Source organism: Athene noctua, chromosome 7 (assembly GCF_965140245.1).
Source record: "Athene noctua chromosome 7, bAthNoc1.hap1.1, whole genome shotgun sequence".
NCBI classification, from domain to species: domain Eukaryota; kingdom Metazoa; phylum Chordata; class Aves; order Strigiformes; family Strigidae; genus Athene; species Athene noctua.
Genome location: NC_134043.1, coordinates 2,704,958 through 2,724,503, shown reverse-complemented (window position 1 = coordinate 2,724,503; position 19,546 = coordinate 2,704,958). Strand labels below are relative to the sequence as shown.

The 19,546-nt window shown below is 47.5% G+C and overlaps 1 protein-coding gene across 7 annotated transcripts in view; it reads left to right on the top strand.

Annotated features, from left to right (window-relative positions):
• Positions 1–10,698, top strand: part of LYPD6 (LY6/PLAUR domain containing 6) — a 41,551-nt gene extending 30,853 nt beyond the window's left edge. For all 7 annotated transcript variants that reach the window (XM_074911375.1, XM_074911371.1, XM_074911377.1 and 4 more), the window contains exons 4-5: positions 5,747–5,877; positions 7,367–10,698. In XM_074911375.1, the coding sequence (XP_074767476.1) occupies positions 5,747–5,877; positions 7,367–7,552 (317 nt within the window). In that variant the 3' untranslated portion in view covers positions 7,553–10,698. The remainder of the gene's footprint in view (positions 1–5,746; positions 5,878–7,366) is intronic.
• Positions 10,699–19,546: the final 8,848 nt, after the last annotated feature.

Below are 19,546 nucleotides of genomic sequence, written 5' to 3'. Positions count from 1 at the left end.
TGTCAGATCCAGGTGTCAGTGAGATCCCCAGGTCTCCCCCTCCCTCACCACTTCTCTTTTTGAGACACTCACAAGGTGTTAAGTTGTCCGCAGCCCCGTTAGCTGGGTGGGACACGGGCTGTGTCCTCCTGGTGTGGGGGCTGTGTGTGGGCAGGGGGATGCTGCCGGGGCTTGCTGCTCCTTTGGTGCTTTTGCTGGGCTCAGCAGCCCTGTTCAGCTCCAGGATGTCTGTGGTCTGTTGTGGGATGTTACAAGGGCCAAAATATTTATTTTGGACAGAGACAGACAGTGACCTGCACTGCAGGGACAAGCCAGCTGTGTTTGCAGCCTGTGTCGAGCGCGTTATCTCTCCGAGAGTTTATTTGCTTTTGAGCTGAAATTCACACAACGTCCACAATAAAAGAGATCAGGCGATGTGGCACCAGATGAGCCCAGTCCTCACGGACACTCCCTGTTTTGACAGGAGTAGGTGGTATTTAAACAGCTACCTGCAGATCGCTGTGCAAGGACAGAGGCATGACACCAAGGTCTGCCTTTAGTAGCAACCAGCAGAAAAAAAACCCCTATGTGCAGTGTTGGGCCCCTCACCCCAAAAAGGCCATTGAATGACTCGAGCGTGGCCAGAGAAGGGCAACGGAGCTGGGGCAGGGTCTGGAGCACAGGTCTGCTGGGGAGCGGCTGGGGGAACTGGGGGGGTTCAGTCTGGAGAAGAGGAGGCTGAGGGGAGACCTCCTGGCCCTCTGCAACTCCCTGCCAGGAGGGGGCAGAGAGGGGGGATGAGTCTCTGGAGCCAAGGCCCCAGCGCCAGGCCCCGAGGGAATGGCCTCAAGCTGCCCAGGGCAGGGTCAGGCTGGCTCTGAGGAAGGATTTCTGTGCAGAAGGGGCTGTTGGGCCTTGGAATGGGCTGCCCAGGGCAGGGGGGAGTCCCCGGGATCCCTGGAGGGGTTGAAGAGTCGGGCTGAGCCAGCGCTGAGGGATCTGGGGGAGTTGGGAACGGTCAGGGGGAGGGTCATGGCTGGGCTGGAGGAGCTTCAGGGGCTTTTCCAACCTCGATGATTCTGTGAAATGACTGGACCAAAAAAACCAACTAATCTGGAAGGCGACGTTAGTACATAATGGTTGTTTAGGGGAGGGGAAAGCCGTGCTTTGGTGTGTCTCTAACTCGTTGGCTGCGTTCACCCAGATTAGAGCTGCTGGTTATGGTCACCAGCCCTCCTGCCTGCTGGTACAAACGCCCGCTGGACCTTCATGAGGTAAGATGGGGGTTTAGCCATGAGCTGGGGCTACCCGGAAATCTGAGTCTGTCTTTAATCTTCAGCACTGAGGACTTTTCATCTCCTTAAACTGGAGGGATCCGATAACATTTTCATCCAGGAGCAGGGTTTGGACCAAAAGCTGATGGTTTTGGGGCGAGACCAGGGACCCCCCCCCAGTGCAGCCAGGAAGAAGTAACTGCTGTTCCTGTGTTTGAGAGGAGCAGGGCCTTGGGGAAAGGGGGAGCGAAGCCAGAAGCAGAGCTGATAGTGCTCCCCACGCTGCAGAAATCATCACCTTTTGCTGGCATCTCTTAGCTTCACATCCGACACGCCTCCACGTCCCAAAGCTTTTGTTAAGGTGGCTTTTTACTTTTGTTGCTTTAGTTTTCAAATATAATCTTGAGTCTGGGTAAGGAAGCCGCAGAAATGCAAGCCTGGGGTTTGAGGCGTGACTCCAGGCATGCTCTGGGGTTATCTGCTCAGGTAATTACCTTATCTCTGGGAGCCAGAGGAGGATGCTTATGGTGTGGCCTCCCTCGCTGCAGTCATCCAAACCCTTGCTTGTTATGCTTGGGTTAAGTGGTGGGAGAAAACAAGAAAGCAGCTGTTGTTATTTTTTTTTTTTTTTTAAGAGAGAATGCTATTAAAACCAAGCAAAAGAAAATATTTTCGTTAACTATATGTAGGACTTGGAGGGAACCACATTTTGTGTATAACAAAACTAATTATACATTAATCCCTGTATAAAACAGAGATTAGAAAAAGCATTTCCTATAAGGCAGGCCTCCTGCTATGCATTAGCCTTGTTTTCTGTTATTTATTGGCTTCAGCTCAAGCAGAAACTGTGGTAGTGATCCATTTTGTATGGAAATAACTGCACTCAAAATACTCCCAGTACTCTACTTTTGGACGGCCTGTGGGCGGGCTGACAGCTCGGGAAGGGGATGGTGGCCACAACCCCCGAGGTGATGTTCCAGTGCTGCTGGAGGCTGTAGTTTGGGGAGCGGGCTCTCAAAAGTCAATGTGTGACTCCTGGCACTTTGAAATACCCGATTTGGTGTTTCCCTGCTTGGTTTAAAGGAGAGAGCTCCAGTTTCTCCTCCAGGAGATACACACCAGCCTTGCTGGGTACTGACACAAAGGGCTGGTTTGCTTACGTTTAGTCTGGGTCTTAGTCCTTCACCATGACTTCTGGTTTCAGTAGCTGGTTTCCTCATTTGTGCTCCTTTTAATGGTCTATGAGGGTGCCCGTGAGGGGAACCCCATGAGGAACATGCGTTTTAGCCGTTGGGTGATGCTGCTGATGTCCACATCACAGAATCACCGAGGTTGGAAAAGCCCCTGAAGCTCCTCCAGCCCAGCCATGACCCTCCCCCTGACCGTTCCCAACTCCCCCAGATCCCTCAGCGCTGGCTCAGCCCGACTCTTCAGCCCCTCCAGGGATCCCGGGGACTCCCCCCTGCCCTGGGCAGCCCATTCCAAGGCCCAACAGCCCCTTCTGCACAGAAATCCTTCCTCAGAGCCAGCCTGACCCTGCCCTGGGCAGCTTGAGGCCATTCCCTCGGGGCCTGGCGCTGGGGCCTTGGCTCCAGAGACTCATCCCCCCTCTCTGCCCCCTCCTGGCAGGGAGTTGCAGAGGGCCAGGAGGTCTCCCCTCAGCCTCCTCTTCTCCAGACTGAACCCCCCCAGTTCCCCCAGCCGCTCCCCAGCAGACCTGTGCTCCAGACCCTGCCCCAGCTCCGTTGCCCTTCTCTGGCCACGCTCGAGTCATTCAATGGCCTTTTTGGGGTGAGGGGCCCAACACTGAACCCCTCAGCGAGGGGCGGCCTCCCCAGTGCCGAGCCCAGGGCTCAGATCCCTTCCCTGTCCCTGCTGGCCACGCCAGTGCTGACACAAGCCAGGATGCCGTTGCCCTCCTTGGCCCCCTGGGCACACTGCGGCTCATTCTCAGCCCCCCCAGTCCCTCTCTGACCGGCAGCTCTCCAGCCACTGCTCCCGGCAGGTCGAGGCTGGGGCAGGCTGTTGTGTACAGGTGTTTGGAGACCCCTCATAGCTGAAGCACTTTGTGCCATGTTTGCAAGACAGTTCCTCCAGAGGAAGGAAAAATGCAGAAGAAGAGATGACAGTGTCACCTGTCCCACTAAGGTTTGGTGTAAATCAACAGCCCTGAAATATCCCGGTTAATCACGCAGAGCAACAATCTCATTTTCAAATGTTTTTGTAATGGGAGGTGTTGCTGAACAGCCTATTACACCACAGTCAGCCTGGCTCTCGGGTGCCTTTAGGACACTCTGGAACTGCAAAATTTAGGAAACATAAATCCATGCTTTTCTGGTATGATACCACCACGACCCACGGCCGTACTGCTGCCTGGCTCAGGCACCACGTTACTTAGAAGCATCAACTTTTATGCTGCAATTTTATTTTAATTGGTCTAAATTTCTCTGTTATTTTTGCTAGGTATTTTTTATAGCGTTGGGCTTGTGTTCTTCACGGGCTGAGCTAGGAGTTCCTCCCCCATTCCTGCAGCAGCCTCCCTACCTGCAGAGCAGTCGTGATGGGTTAGACGTGGTGGTGTTCCCTACCTCTGCTCTGCCCAGGCCTCTCCCCGTGCTCTCTGGCCTAATCCTTTTATAGTGTCTGTCCTCAGGATGCTCAACCCGCTCTGAGAAGAGGAAAAAGTCGATATTCATTTGAGTGGATTTTGTGGTTTATTGTGGAATTCTGTAGGCACAGCCTCACCTTGCAGGGGGTGACATCTAGCAGTGATGGTTGCGTGAGGAGAGGCATGCTCGGTCCCCCCATGAGGGGAAAATACATATCTCCAAGGTGATTGCACATTATTTCCTAACAACACATTTGGAAGAAGGAGTGAAACAGCTTTAAAAGAGTTATGGGGTGCTGGAAGCTTTATTGGTTCCATCTGGGACCTGTCAAGGGCAAGCACCGCTGCTTGGATGGAGCCACTGGGGCAAAAGTAAAGCTCCGGTGATGCTCGCATGGATTTGCTGGGGAATGGCCCTTCCCGGCAGGGTCCTGGGAGGAGCTCGAAGTTGTGGTGTGGAGAGTGCTGGGGAGAAACGGGGAGCTTCACCCCTTGGGGCAGGAGAGCCTGGAGAACACACGGGAAGGTGCGTGGTGCAGCTCTGGCCGGTTTGAAGGGAGGCAGCACCACGAGCGTCTCCAGCTTTGGCGATGAGTTAAGTCTGTTTGCTGTGGCTATCACACTTGAGTTAAGAGCAGATCAAAGGTATGGCGGATGTCTGAGGGGTTTTACTGCCTAATGAGTAACGTGTTTGGTCAGCAGTCTCGCTCGGCTGTTGCCAAATGTCTCAAACATGAGAAGAATGCAGGGCTTTGCCCATCGGAGAACAGGAATGTTCACTTTAAATTAATTACACTCCTTTTTTCCCTCCTGTGAAAGCAACAATTTTATTAATAATATGGTTGATTAATAAGAAGCAAGGTATAATTTAGAGAAGAAATACATAATGGTGTGTTTCCTGCATTGAAAATCCAGTGTTTTCATCTTGGAGTGCCAGGAAGAGGAACAGCACCTTCAACTTCCCTCTGACAACTAAAGCATGAAATAAACCCAAATTCCTTTGTGCCTGAGGATAACCACAGCATTAGTCAGTTATCCTGCTGTGAAGTTTCTGTGTGTTTTACAAGTGTCACTAGAGAAGTAGCTTAAAAGAGGAGGAGGAGGAGGATGGTCTCCCTTGGGGATGAGGGAGCCCCCAGGGGAAGCAGGCAGAAGATGGGCTGGGAATACCGGGGACACAGTCCCTTTCACGGTGCTTTTTCCAAAGACTGAAAAAGTGAGAAATACATAAATCCCTCTAATTGTTCTGCTGGTACTTTGACATTATTTTATAGATGATAAAACTGAGGGATGGGGAGGGTGAAGGATCTTCTCCGGGCTGGGCAGGAGCTGTGGGAGAGCCAGGGTCAGAGCGTGTGCGGCGCGGAGAGCTTCCAGGGGCTGCTAGGAGAGAGGGGAAGGCGTCTCCAATGTGTAATGCTTGAGGTAGTTCTACAGAATTAATTAATTAAAATTAAAAATAAAAATTAAACCTACACAAATGGAAGTTAGCTTCAGACATAAACAGGTATTGTGAATGGTTTCTTCTTTTGAAGATGATTCCTATAAAACTAATGGTGCACAAGATTTGGGGTGTTTATCTGAACCTCCCTCTGTAAGTTGATGATCCAACGTGTGTGTGTGTTTATCGGTAACCGAGAGACCCACGTTAGCATTGGGAACAAATCTCCGTGTTCCAGAGTGCTTTGAAACCTCAGGTCTGTGCCAGAGCTTGGGGGTATTATTTAGTGACATTCTTACATTGCAATAAATACATCCAATTTTATTTTTTTTTTAATTCCCAAGATTTTGGAAAAAATCTAAGACTTCTTTCCTATTTCCTCTTACTTGTAGACTATCACAAAACTTGAATTTGACAGATAAACACATTTTTCTGTCTTTCTAGGTACAAGATACTGCTTTAGCCAACACACGATGAAAGTTACTGGGGAGAGCATATCCGTCACCAAACGCTGCGTACCGTTAGAGGACTGTCTGTCTACAGGATGCACATATGTAAAGCATGAAGAATACAAGGTATAGGATAAAAAATTGCCTTTTCCCATATGAAAACCAGGCAGAATCCTTCCACCAGAAGTCTGACTGGTTCAGTGGGTAAATCAACATCGTCAAAATTGAAGTTTCTCTTCTTAACGAGCTCCAGCTCATTTCCATTTGTTACAGAAACAAAGGAATAATCTTTCCCAGAAGAAAAGACTAATCCCTTTAAATAACTCTCGTGCCAGCAGCTCAGGGGAGCAAACCACTCCGTCCTGGCTGAGGAGTGCTTTGCCTCCAGACCTGCACCATGTTGTGTCCCCTCTGCTCTGCAAAGGATTCTCACGACCAGCTCGTGGTTTTCTTGCTGAACCGAGTGGGAGAGCGCCCCGAAACCTTGGGAGCAAATGTTTTATGTCTGAATCAAACAGTTATTTAGAAAGGTTTTTTCTGAATGGTTGACCTTTGGGTTAAAATAGCTTTTTGAGCGGCCAGGCACGCTGCAGCCCCAGCTCCGTGTTACGTGTTCTCTAAACCCGCTGGGCCGGGCCCTTCCCCGCCCGAGGAGGCAGAGCCGTGTGTCATTATGGGCTGGCACAGGGGCCGGCTGGCGCTCCAGTGCCTGCACACGAGGTCATAGGCAATAAAAAGCCCCTCTATGAATAATGATTTGGGGGGGTTTTTGAGTTCTGGCATGTGACACAGGTTTTCATCAGTTTGCTTTTTTGGGGTAGAATAGAAAATAAGCTCTTCAAGAGGGGTGTGTCATCCTTGTGATAGTCAATGTACTGTTCCTGTACAGGTGAAATTGTTCTTCAAAGAGATGGAATTAGAAAACTGGGGGGTAAAAAAGAAAGGAAAATAAAAGGGAGGAAAAAAGGAAAAGAAAATAAAAGGGGGGGGGAAGGAAAAGGCGTGAGAAGAAAAAAGGAAAATAAAGGGGGGGGGAAGAAAAAGAAAAGAAAAAGGGGAAAGAAAAAAAAAGGAAAATAAAAGGGGGGGAAAGGAAAAAAATTAAAATAAAAGCAGGGGAAATAAAGGAAAATAAAAGGGGGAAGAAAGAAAATGAAAATAAAAGGCGGTAAAGGAAAAAAATAAAATAAAAGCAGGGGAAATAATTGAAAATAAAAGGGGAGAAAAGGAAAAAATTAGAATAAAAGCAGGGAAAATAAAAGGGGGAAAGGAAAAAAGAAAGGAAAATAAAAAGGGGGAGAAAGGAAAAAAAGGAAAATAAAAGGGGGGAAAAGGGAAAAGAAAATAAAAGAGGGGGAAAAGGAAAATAAAAGGGGGAGAAAGGAAAATAAAAGGGGGGAAAGCAAAACAAGAAATGAAAATAAAAGGGGAAAAAAGGAAAAGAAAGGAAAATAAAAGGTGGGGAGAAGGGAAAAAAAAAAAAAAAAAAAGGAAAATGAAAGGTGTGGGGTAAAACCGGAGCGGGCACGGGTCTCCTCTGCCGAGTTCTTCCCGCCCCGCCGTTAGCCAGGGTGCCGGTGTGTCTCCAGTAACCGAGTGGAGCCTGTTCCCGCAGCTCTGCACCTCCTGCTGCGAGGGCAGCATCTGCAACCTGCCCGTGCCGAGGAACCGCTCCGAGGCCGTGTTCGCCACGCTCTCGCCGCCCAGCCGCGGCCCGCGCCTCTCCGCCGCGGCGCTGCTCACCGCCGCCTGCCTGTGCCTGGGGCTGGCCCCCGGCCTGCTGCTGGCGGCGACCGGCTAAAGCCACCCTGCGGTGGCCACCTGGCCGCAGGGGGGAGACCGTCACGTGCTTCTCCGTTTTCTGAAGGAACTCGCACCAAAACCGTCCCAGAATCCGCGGCTGAGACCGGTACGGACTCCCAGTGCCCGTCTCCGTGCAAGCATGTTATTTGAAAGTACTGTATCGGTGCCAGCTGCTGTTATCATCACTTAAACGTTTGAAACTTCATCGTGATCTGTCAGAGCACTAACTCTGGTGTCTCATTAACCTGTCTTGAGAAGGTAAATAATAGAGAGTCAGGGAGTCTTGAGGCTCCCCCCATCTCCTGCTCCTCTCGGAGAGGGCCGGAGGGTGCAGCGGGGCAGCAGTAGCTGGAAGGGGTCATCGGGGTGGGGCAGAAAATCACTTTAGTTTAGAAACCAAACCAGAAAAACTCAAAAAACGTCTGTTCCTGTAAGCGTGGCTGGAGTGGGAGGGGGCCGGGTGCTCCCTGCCCCCCCTGGAGGTGGACGGAGAACTGGGGGTGTCAGGGTTGAGAGGCTGGTGCCCAGCAAGGCCCCAGTGGTTTGGGGCTTTGCGTATTTTCACATTTTGGCCCCCAGTCCTACGGCGTGAGGGAGCATTAATCCCGTGAAGAGCTTCTGTTACTTGGTTTGATGTGCTCCCACCACGAGTATGGACTGTTACTAGCTGCAGCTGTATTTTGGTGACTTGTGCTGCTTGTTTTGCTCAGAAATCATGTATGCAATATTTATTTTTGTATGTTGAGTAGGTTCTAAAGCGTTTAAAAGATTCTTAATGCTGATTATTGCCAGGCAAAATGGTTGTTTTGCAAGTGGGTAAGCCTGTAATATATAAATTATCATAAATATATATATATGTAATGTTTTGCATCACTTTTAAAAGTGAATCAACTTTGGTTTGCAAGGTCAGTAATAAAAGCAGGGTATCATGGACTTGCTTTAAAGTTAAACCAAACGTTTTTAATATATTGGGTGGTTTTTTTTTTTTAAACTATAGTCCTAAATTGTTCTTTTATGAGCTAATTTTTGGCTACTCGAGCTCAGAGGTAACTTGTGCTTTATCAAGTTACAGTAAGTTTAGGCTCTGAAGCGTTTTTTCCAGTGAGTTATACAGTGCAAGGCAGCTGAAGGAACCCAACGCTGGAATCCAGGTGCTTTGTAGATGCTCTGAGAGAGAGGCAAGCCCTGGCCTAGCAGCATCCCTGTCAGACACCATTAACAGTGAGAAATCTGCAGCTCGGAGCATGCAGGGGGCTGTCCTGAGCGTCGTGGCCTCTGCTTTACTGGAGGCAAAGGAGGACCAAGAGCAGCACCTGCTCCCAGTTCAGTTTCAGACGATTCCTCTGGGGAAGGAAAGCAGGCTGTGCTTTGGTGTGCTTTGCTGGGTGATGTGTTTTAAAAAATTATATATACGTCATTGTGAAAACTGAACTCCAAGCACTGTTTCTTGCCTATTTTTAGCTTTTTATATCAAACAACACTTTTGAGGAAAGGCTTAGCTGACCTCAACTCACATTTTGCTGTCCTTTGAGATCTTCTGTGACTTGCTCGCAGTATTAAGAGGGTAGTTGCAATCTGTTATATTATGCAAGTTAAACCTATCTCTGGACACCTTGAAAAAAAAATCAACCTTGCAGTCTTTATACAGCCTGTCCCCCTCCTCTGCAAGCTCCCTCCAGCAGAGCTGGGAGAGGTGCTTACAGGTTGGGGGAGAATGAGGTGGGAGGGGTTATGACTTCTACAACAGCAATATTTATTATTATTATTATTCTGTGAAATGGAAGAGTTCAAGTCTGGAAGGATCTTGCTACTCTCCTGTGGTGGGGGTTAAACAGGTTTCCTGCACTGGCTGAGCGTTTTGGCAGCACTTTTGGGCCGGATCCAGGACATGCACTTTGAGAAGAGGTGGTGGGAAGCCAGCGCGACGCGTGGGAAATCTGGGAATACCCACAACCATCTTGCTTATGGGGTCAACTGAGGTGAGCTCGAGCCATATTGTCTCAGGGCTCACACGCTGGTGGTAGCAGCTCAACTGGACATTTTTAAGGCTTTACATTTTTACTTCGGGCTTTTGCAGCGAAGCACGTGCCTTTAGGAGTCACTCCATAAGATTCCCACCCAGCAGCAAGAAGCAGATGTTACCTCCTGACCTGAGCTGGCTGCCCTGGTCGGGTTTCTGGCTGGATTTTCTGGCTTCTCCATCTGTTGTCTCCCTCTATTTCCCATCTATTTTGCAGTTTCTTTGTTATTTAACAAACCTAACCTGTGGTAGGTAACTCTGAGCTAGATATGTATAACCACCTGCAGGAATGGCCGGATTTCTTCACAAGGTGTTGGACTTTTAGGACCACTCCCACCACATGAAGGTGCCTGCAGTGAGATGACCCTGGTGCCAGTGCTTGCTGGCTCCGATTCACTAACAGAAATGATCTTCACACTCTGTTTAGGGGGACCTCAGACAGAGCAGAGACCTTTTTGGGTACCTGGTAGCACGCTCTGCCCACCAAGCCGGGGATGTCGCTGATCAAATCTAGTTATCAGTGTTGGAGAGGTATTAAACCCGTTACTTCTACTCCCTTGGTCGTCCAGGGAGGAAAAAGTGGTATTTCAGGGTATGCTGAGGTGGATGGTTAAATTGTCTCAGCTCAGACACACGATGGCCGTGCCTAGGAAAAGTAAGTACCACATCCCAGGGAGGGTATCCAGCTGCAGCCACGCTGTTAGGCCAAGACCAGCGCTTTGCAAATACCCGAGTAGGAGCTGCTCCTAAGCACGACACCAGCTTTGCTCTGACCGTGACGCTGCTGCAGCTGGAGAAAGTCCCAGTTTTTGTGCCGGGCTGGTCCCTCTCCCCCACCGCAGTGCCACAGTTGTGCTCTTCAAATGGAGCCTCCAGCTTTACTCAAGGATTATGGACACTGAGCTTAAAAAAGCAAATTAAGGTGACTGAGACCAAGCAGGGAACCCGCACAGGATCCTCCCTGGAGCAGGTCTCTGTGCCCCAGCTGCCTGTGGAGCTGTTGGGGTTTTGGTTTGTTTTTTTTTTTTTTTTAAAGCACATAAATGCTGAGCTGCACCCTATTTATTTTTAGGCTCTATATACAGTGATATTGCTTTTAAATGTCTAATTTTTTAACTCTTGTAAATGCCATACCTTTGTATAAATAAATGTTTTAAATATTCACACGTGTGAGGTGGCTGATAACTGCACACTTGCCATCACAGCCCTGCTCTTTGGTGTGGGGTCACCCCCGGTGCTGAGACACTGCTGTGTGCTTCCCTGTCCCCTCTTCCTTTCTCTGATGTCCTAGTAGCAAAAAAACCCCAAACAAATAAAGCTGAGCTGTACTTAGAGCATTTTGTTTTAACTTCCCCTGTAGCTAATGAATCTTCCCCATGGTTTCCTCCTGTTGAGCTCCCATGGTTCTTCGTTACAAATTGTTTTATATTGGGCATTTAATAAAACAAGTCTGAGGAGGTTCCTGTTTAGTTTGTGAGCCCGGGATCCTCCTTTCCCTCGCCCACTCTGGGAAAGCTTTTAAGTTTTCCATAATTTTGCTGTCCCACTAATTTAGTCCCAGGATGTTCTGGGAGTTTTCATGCAGTTATTTCTAACTTCCACTCCTGAAACCAACAATTACTTGGACATAAACAACTGCACGTAGCTAGTGAAAGGTTTCAAAGTTACGTGTGGATAATGTGGAGCTGGGGCCAGCCCACAGTGTTTCTGCACAGACCCAATTCCCACATCTTTACGTTGAATAAACACAATTCACAGTAGCACCATTAACTACAGTGTATTGACTCCTGAACTTACCCTTCCTAAAATAGGTGGTGGTTTGGTGTTTGGAGCTTACAAACATGCCTTGAAGGACGAGACTTTGTTATTGCTTTTCAAGAGGCGCCTCTGGAAGCACCGGTCCTGAGGATCAGGAAGGGGATAACCCCAGGGCACAAAGCCCTGCAGAGTTTCTCTAGAATTACTGATTTTCAGCGCAGTGAGCCAAAGGCACATGTTTGTTAGTTAACAACACTTTGCTTTAATTTCTGGAAAGCAGTTGAATTCACTGTCAGTAAAAACAACTCATCTCGACTGCGTAGCTCTTCTCCCCTCAACCAGCCCCAGCCTTTGCCTGCGTTCTTGGGCAAAGGTCAAGCAGCCCAGCCCAGCTTTCAGCAACTCAGGGCAAAACCCACCCAGCACCAAGGCAGCCAAAGTGATGCTGAACCTCCTGAGTGCAGGAGCTGTAACCCCCCTATACCTTTTTTTCTTTTCTTTTCTTTTCTTTTTTTTTTTTGACACCTACAACCTCTTCTCCATTACCAGCCAAAATCCAGCAGAGTCCCACAAAAACCAGTTTGAATTGCCCAAGCAAAGCTTTTGAGAGAATTTTTCCTCCTTAAAGAGGCTCAAGCAACCAGCAAAGGTTATGCCCCGACTAAGTGTCTCACTAATGCCCAGAGATTCCTGTATATTCCTGTTCAAGGCTGGGGACAGGACTCTGCATCACGATGTGCTCTTCCCACCAGAAACTGCCAACAATTTGAACTCAGTCTGGTAAATGGTATCGCCATACCTATACGTATGTAGCTGTAAAGGAAATGGCAAATGTTCTTATAATACAGATATTACAGAATCAAGGGCAACAGTAAGTTAAGCCTCGTGATCTGAAGGTGGAAACCTTGGAAACGGCAATGCCCAAACAGCAGCAAGTCTGACTTTAAAAACCAAGATTGGAACCAGCCCTCTGAATCAGTCAGTCCTTGCACACCTCGTGGCATCACACTCCCTGCCACGTGTCTAAACAGGCTTCCAATTTTTGCTGCATCTTCCTAATACATGTTTTATGATGCCAACCTCATTAGATATTTGGTTCACTTATCAAATGCTCTTTGCTCGTCTCTGGATGGGATTCCCCTTGACATTAACCCCGACATCCACTTGGAGTCCTCCTTGGCCAACCATCAACCAGACATTACCCAGCCTTAGCTAATAATGTCATTCCTTTAGCACAGAATCACACAGAATCATTGAGGTTGGAAAAGCCCCTGAAGCTCCTCCAGCCCAGCCATGACCCTCCCCCTGACCGTTCCCAACTCCCCCAGATCCCTCAGCGCTGGCTCAGCCCGACTCTTCAACCCCTCCAGGGATCCCGGGGACTCCCCCCTGCCCTGGGCAGCCCATTCCAACGCCCAACAGCCCCTTCTGCACAGAAATCCTTCCTCAGAGCCAGCCTGACCCTGCCCTGGGCAGCTTGAGGCCATTCCCTCGGGGCCTGGCGCTGGGGCCTTGGCTCCAGAGACTCATCCCCCCTCTCTGCCCCCTCCTGGCAGGGAGTTGCAGAGGGCCAGGAGGTCTCCCCTCAGCCTCCTCTTCTCCAGACTGAACCCCCCCAGTTCCCCCAGCCGCTCCCCAGCAGACCTGTGCTCCAGACCCTGCCCCAGCTCCGTTGCCCTTCTCTGGCCACGCTCGAGTCATTCAACGGCCTTTTTGGGGTGAGGGGCCCAACACTGAACCCCCTCAGCGAGGGGCGGCCTCCCCAGTGCCGAGCCCAGGGCTCAGATCCCTTCCCTGTCCCTGCTGGCCACGCCAGTGCTGACAGAAGCCAGGTATATTTGAAAGCATTTTAAATATTTCTGTTTCACCTTATACACAGTTCCAGGGTTCAAGGTTTCCTATCCCTTAAGATTCCCCAGGTTTTAGACACATCACAGTTATGCATTTCCTCTCACTGAGCTCAACCATACAAAAGTCAGGCTAAAAAAAGAGCAGAGTATCTTCAAGATGCTGGACCCTATTCACAATAAAGGCAAAAAAACCCAACATGGGCCTAGTGATACTGGAAAAGCAAAGAAAGTGATAACAAGCTGTCAAAAAAACCCCCCAAACCTCCCCGAGTTCTTCTATGCCAAGAAGCAACCTGAGCAAGGCAGCTTTGCTGATGTCTATAACCATTTCACTACTCACCAATGTGAAATTAGGTTTTAGTTGTGCTGCAGATGCTTCAAGCTTTCCTAAAGACAGGCTAAACCTCGGCTTGTGTTAGAACTGGCTAACCCCAACCTCCTACCCAAAAAGCATTGATTTGGGACAGCAGCAAGGGGCTGCCAGCCAAGTCCTTTCCGCTGCTGGGTGCTGGAAGAAGAATATTTTAAGTAGGTAACTATTTTTAAGAGCTAACTTGCTCAGGCTTTTCCTGTAAAAAAAAAAAAGTAAATAATGCTCCTGCTGTGAGACTGTGTGCCATGCAGTGCTGTATCTGGACAGCCAAATAAAAGAGCTGCACCTAAAGCCCATGGCAGGTGTCGCAGCGAGCAGAACACCACAGGGCTGATTTTACTGACTCCATGCTGACCACCTGGAACAGATATTTCTTACTGTTCACACCCAACTCATGACTTCTCAACCCTAAGCACAGGTAGGGTACAACATGTGTGCCCATACATGGCTTTTTCACAACCGAAATGACACCAGAAAACATCCCACTAACCAAAATTTCGAGTTTTCTCCAGGGGAAATGTATTCCAGGAAGTTCACTTCACAACATTTTCTACCAGTCATCCCTTAGTCTCTATGGGATAGCGCTGTGGGTCTTTTAGACATAAACCCCTCCCCAAAGTCCAACCTTCAGACTACATTTGCTTTTCTTAAAGCTTTTCCAATCTGCCAGACACTGCAGTTTTAGCAGTAGAGATTAGTTTCTCAGTGAAGCATAACACCCAGCTGCATGAAATTTCAGTCTCATAATCCTGTTAGGTTTTCCCCTGTCAGACTCCACACCGATGAGACCTTTGTGTTTGTGCAGCTCCTGAAATAGCAGCCTGAGCCTTGCTGAAAAAAAAAACATTAAAGCAAGAATTGCCATTGCCAAGGTGAAGGGCTACTATTTTAAAGGCACCGTAGCAACCTGCAGAAGATAAAAGCCACGGTCAGTTTGCAACTATTATTTAGTCTTGGTTTTTATGTGGATTGTGGGTTTGGGTGCCAGGCTCAAAGCTCCACCACCTGCCTTTGGCTTTTCTCCAGGTGAAACCAGTTTCTTTCCTTGATGGATGATGGCAGCAACACTTGTCAAGAGAAAAAACACCATCTATTTCTTATTGTCACTGTTAGTGTGTAGCAGAAAACCTCATTCATTCCACTAGAATTCTGAGGATAATAGATGCTTTTTCACTTAAACTTTAACTAAGACACTTTCAACAGTTTTTTCAGAACCTTGTTTTCCAGTGGGTAGGCAGGAGCAGGGATGGAAGAGGTTAATTTTATTGACATTTTGCTCATGAACATTTCAGGGTCTTTCCAGACTCCCAGATTTCCTAGCTGACCCTGCAGGGTGCAGGGGATGGACCTGGCAGCCTCCCGAGGCCCCTTCCAACACCAAATATTCAGGGAGTCTACAGCAATTTTCCAGCATCAGACCCAGCAGAAAACCTGAACAGTAAGAAAAAGCTGGTGGAGAAAGGAATTATCCTAAAATTGCCAAAGTGGCTTAACAGTGAACCTGATCTATTAGTTTTGTTTGTGAAAATCCTCCTCTATAAAGGATTTCTACATTCAAAGATAGATTTTTTTCAGCAACTCTGACTCTGTGCATGCATGTAAAACTTCAACTCTGTAAGAATCAGGCAAGCACACTACTCTCCATCTGTCTATAAGTACCATAGATATTTATATACAGCATATGTCATGCACCTATATATATATATATATCTATCTTCAGAAAAATGAGGACAGGACATGAGTGTGGAGAAGGAGTTGGTCACAGACCACTGCTGAACATGCATGGTCTGTAACGAAAGGCTACAGTCCACACAGCCCAGGATCCCTGCACTTAAGTGCCTAATATAAATAGTTTTCCAAATAGAACAACTCACTATCTAGGTAGTGATTATTGAGGTTTTTGGTAAAAAAAAAAAAAAAAAAAAAAAAAAGAAAACTGGCAAAAGCAACAGGAGGTGTGTGGCTCTCATGTCTTTAATGAGATTAGTTGGAAGAGCAGCAGCCTTGGAGGGCTGCAAAGATCAAACCCCACATGCTGGTGGGCCTCCTTCCCATTCTGTGGAATATTTGGGTCATTAAATGGGACATGTCACCTTGGGAAGGGACAAGATGGTGGCAGAGAGTCACAGCTGCACAAACAGTGCTCTGCTGAGCGCCTTTAGGAAGGATATAGTCACATTTTGTGTTGGTAGTGGGGATGAGAGGAGTAGCAGGAGCACAAGGGGCAGGAACAGGGCTCCCATCACCCAGACTCTGTGGGCACAACCAGGAGGATGTTGGCTGGTAGGGAAATCCCTGAGCTGAAAGTCATGCACTGCCCTGGACGACTGTCATAAATAACAGGAGGGAGTTGAATACCCAGGGTTCCTTTGATTCCTACTCTGATTCCTGCAAGTAAGAATTACTAATATTATTATCTATGCTTTTGTCTCTAAATCCCAAACTTTTCTGATCTCTCCCAGACTCCAAAGCACCAAGTCAGCAACAATCCTGCCCTCTCCCCTCACATACTAAATTTGTTTTCCACACCTCTACACAAATATACTTCACTCCTGCACCTCTGCATCTTCTCATCCCACTATTCATGACCAACCTCTATTTTTCAATATTCTTGAACTTTTATGTACTTCTGGATTTAAAACACACTTGCCACACAACACTCCCCTTTAGAGGGAGCAAAGATCTCTGGACAAAATAAAAATATATCTAACTCCTGCAAGTAAACAAAGCAGTCCTGGAAAATAAATAACCACATTTATATTGAGCTCATGAGCTCCATTCCAGCATTTCAGTTCTGTTCAAATTAGTAAATTACTCAGTTCAAGGTTTCTTAACTTCAGGTTTTCTTGAGCTAAGACACCACTCTGGCCTATCAGCTGGAGGCTCTGGCGCTGAGCAGCAGCCGTGTGGTCTCCGCAGCGAAGTCAGCCTTCGGGGAAACCCCAGCTGGTACAAACCCACCCAAGTATTTTAGCAACCCTTGAGTTCACTAAATATCTCGAGGCTTTTTCTCCTATCATCACACCACATTCTCAGCAAAGCCTGCATCAGATGTCACACTTGGGTCTCCTTTCTCAAACTGCTGCTCAGAGGGAGAGCAGGTTTGCAGCCGCCTGCAAACCAAGCCAGAATTCATGTAACCACACTCGACTGCCTTTCTCCTGAGCCATGTCCTCCCCCCTCCCCAGCACAAGCCCTGAAAAAGCCTCTCCAAAACCTGTAGGACATTTATAAGATCTTCACTGTCTTGAGACCCAAGCGCTCATACAACAATTTACATTATTTTCACAGTATTCTGAGCTGAAAGGCCAAGAGCATCTCAGACACAACTTACCCACGTCGAGGCAATACATCATGGACCAAATCCTCTCAGAAGAGGCAGGATGAGTTCGGCAGCTCAGCAGAGGCCCCACTGCAGGGCTGTGCTACAGGAGGACAGCCCAGGCAGGGCTGGGGGGAACCAGCTGCAGCACATTGAGCCCCGATTACCCACCTGCTAAAAACCTGCCTCCCCCTTAAGGAGTGGGTTTCCTGTTTAACTAGAAAATGGGGTTTGGTTGGTGTCTTGCAGCAAATCCAGTTTTGCTGTATTGCTGCTAGAATTTGTTACTTTAAGTTTCTGTGTTTAAGTGTAATGTTTAGGTTGGGATCATGAGCAAATGATTCAGTCAGTCACCTGGTTGGGGCACATGTTGGTGTATGTACTCTAAGGTTAAACCCTACATGTTAACAGGGCACAGAAAACCCTCACACGACAAAAATAAACTTGCAGCCCCAAAACAGACTTAAGGGGGAATATATCATGCATCTGCCAGCAAAGATCTGCTCCTGACAAAGGCTGTCAGATGCCATTATTCCCCTGGAAACAAAGAGAATTATAACAGAGCAGGATCCTCTGAAAAATCCAACACATAACTTATTCTTGCAGCTGATACAAGCTGTTATTGTTGTCATCAAGCAGCTGCTGTGAGCCTCGGGTGTGTGTGTGCATATGGGCATGTAGCTCCTGGACAACTTCCAGATTCAGGGAAAAGCTCCCCTACACCAGTGCCAGCCTGCACGAAAACTTTAGGGCACAAAAGGCTCCAACCAACCTGCTTGGAACAGCAAGCAGAAAGCACACATGCATGGCAATGTTTAACCTTCCTTGATGCATTAAAATGGTGGAAATTACAGCAGGCCTGCTGGCTTCAATGAAATAATTTAAAACAGCTGGCCAACTGCCCCAAAAAGTAAAAAAAAAAAAAACAAAAAGCCAGGTCATATCAGTGGCAGTAATTAGTACTCAGGTGTAGCTGAGGTCTTGATGGCTGATGGAAGTTCTCTGGCCATTAATAGCAGGGTCAAAACTTTAGTACTTCACCATGCTAACTGCAATTAAAATTAGCCTTGCTAAAGTTATGCTTGAAAAGGGGAGGTGATCACTTAAAAATAAATGGCAGGAATTCTGTATTAATATCTTATCTGTAATTAGTTTCCTCTGCTGGAAATTCTGACTAACCTTAGTGCTCGTTCCTGACATAGCAGTTGCATAGAGGATACTTTTCCAGACCAACCATCACGTTCCCTTTCAAGGCATGCCTAGCTAAACACAGCAGCTTCCACCTCATGCTAAAAAAAAAAATAAATTAAAAACATAGAATTGCATCCAGTTAGAACAGTGATGTACAATGAAGTATTGATGCTAAAAAGCAAAACAATACAGACCACCTGAGGATATGCTAGTGAGGGGTTTTCCCCCCCGATAGCACACACAAGTCTGGCCCAGAGCAGCTGAACTATTGCACTCTGCCTGGTCTTCTGTAGCAAGTAATTCACTCTGACATTATTTTGTGTTAGTCTGAGTTTGGAGCTAATCAAAGCGCTCTGATAACGGGCAGATACCTCAGTTTCAGCAGGAGTTGGTAAACTCAAGCATACTGGTTGAATTTGTGCTCCGGACCTACACAGCAAGACTTGGTCAGGAGCCACAAGCTGGGAAAATGCAACTTTTCGAGCTCTGGGTTGTCTCTATAGATTTCCTAGTGGGTCCTGACAAATCAGTGTATAATTGGGCTGTTTAAAAAGGGAAGTTTAAACCAGAGTGTTTTCCTGACCCTTTATGTGCACAGGGACAGGTCAACTGAAAAAATAAATACTGATGTGGTAAAAACAGCTATCCAATTTAACAATTGTGTATGGATTTTGGCTTTGTGCAAGAAAAAGATTCTTTTAAAAAATCCAGAAATGTGTGGACATTTTGTGTGAAATTCTCTTATTTTTGCTAGAAGAATGATTAGGCAAAGCTATCCATACACAGGATGTTTTGCTTTGGATGCAGTGAGGCATTTCAGCCCTCAAGTTATCCACTCGCCGGTTAATTCACACAGATCTGGTTTATTTTCGTCCCTCAGCCAGCCTTCCACACCTCTGCCCCGATACCAACAAGGCACCTCTGACAGTCATTGGCCATCAGATGCAAGGGTTGTTATCAGTGTCCACCCAGTATTAGCTCAAAGGGAGGGAATTAATGCATGTAGTCACAGGGGCAGCTTTTAAGTGGTAACACTATGGTTTAATAAGTTATCTGAAGTGCCTGATTTCAGAAATATATATGCTGAGTGTCTTGTAGCACAACATAATAACCTCCTTATCTCTCAGACATTTTAGACCACGCATCCACGACAATCAACTCCACGCGTGTTTTGAGTCAGCAGCTTTCCCATTTCTTGCCACCCTGCAGGCAAACTGCACCGAGAGCTGCTCTACCGCTGCCTGAGGGGAGAAAAAAACCCAACAAAACAGTTTAGCAAGCGTGTTCTGAAGTCTTGGATCATACAAATCACAAAAATCGTATCACCACACTGTACTTACTTCAAATGGCTTGAGCAATAGCATCAACACAGGCTCAGTTCTTCCAAATTCATGTGGTTTTTCCACTATATATCCAGATTTCTGCAACTAGTTTAGCCTGACTGGGCAGAAGCTTTTAGAGTAAGACAAGCTCATGGC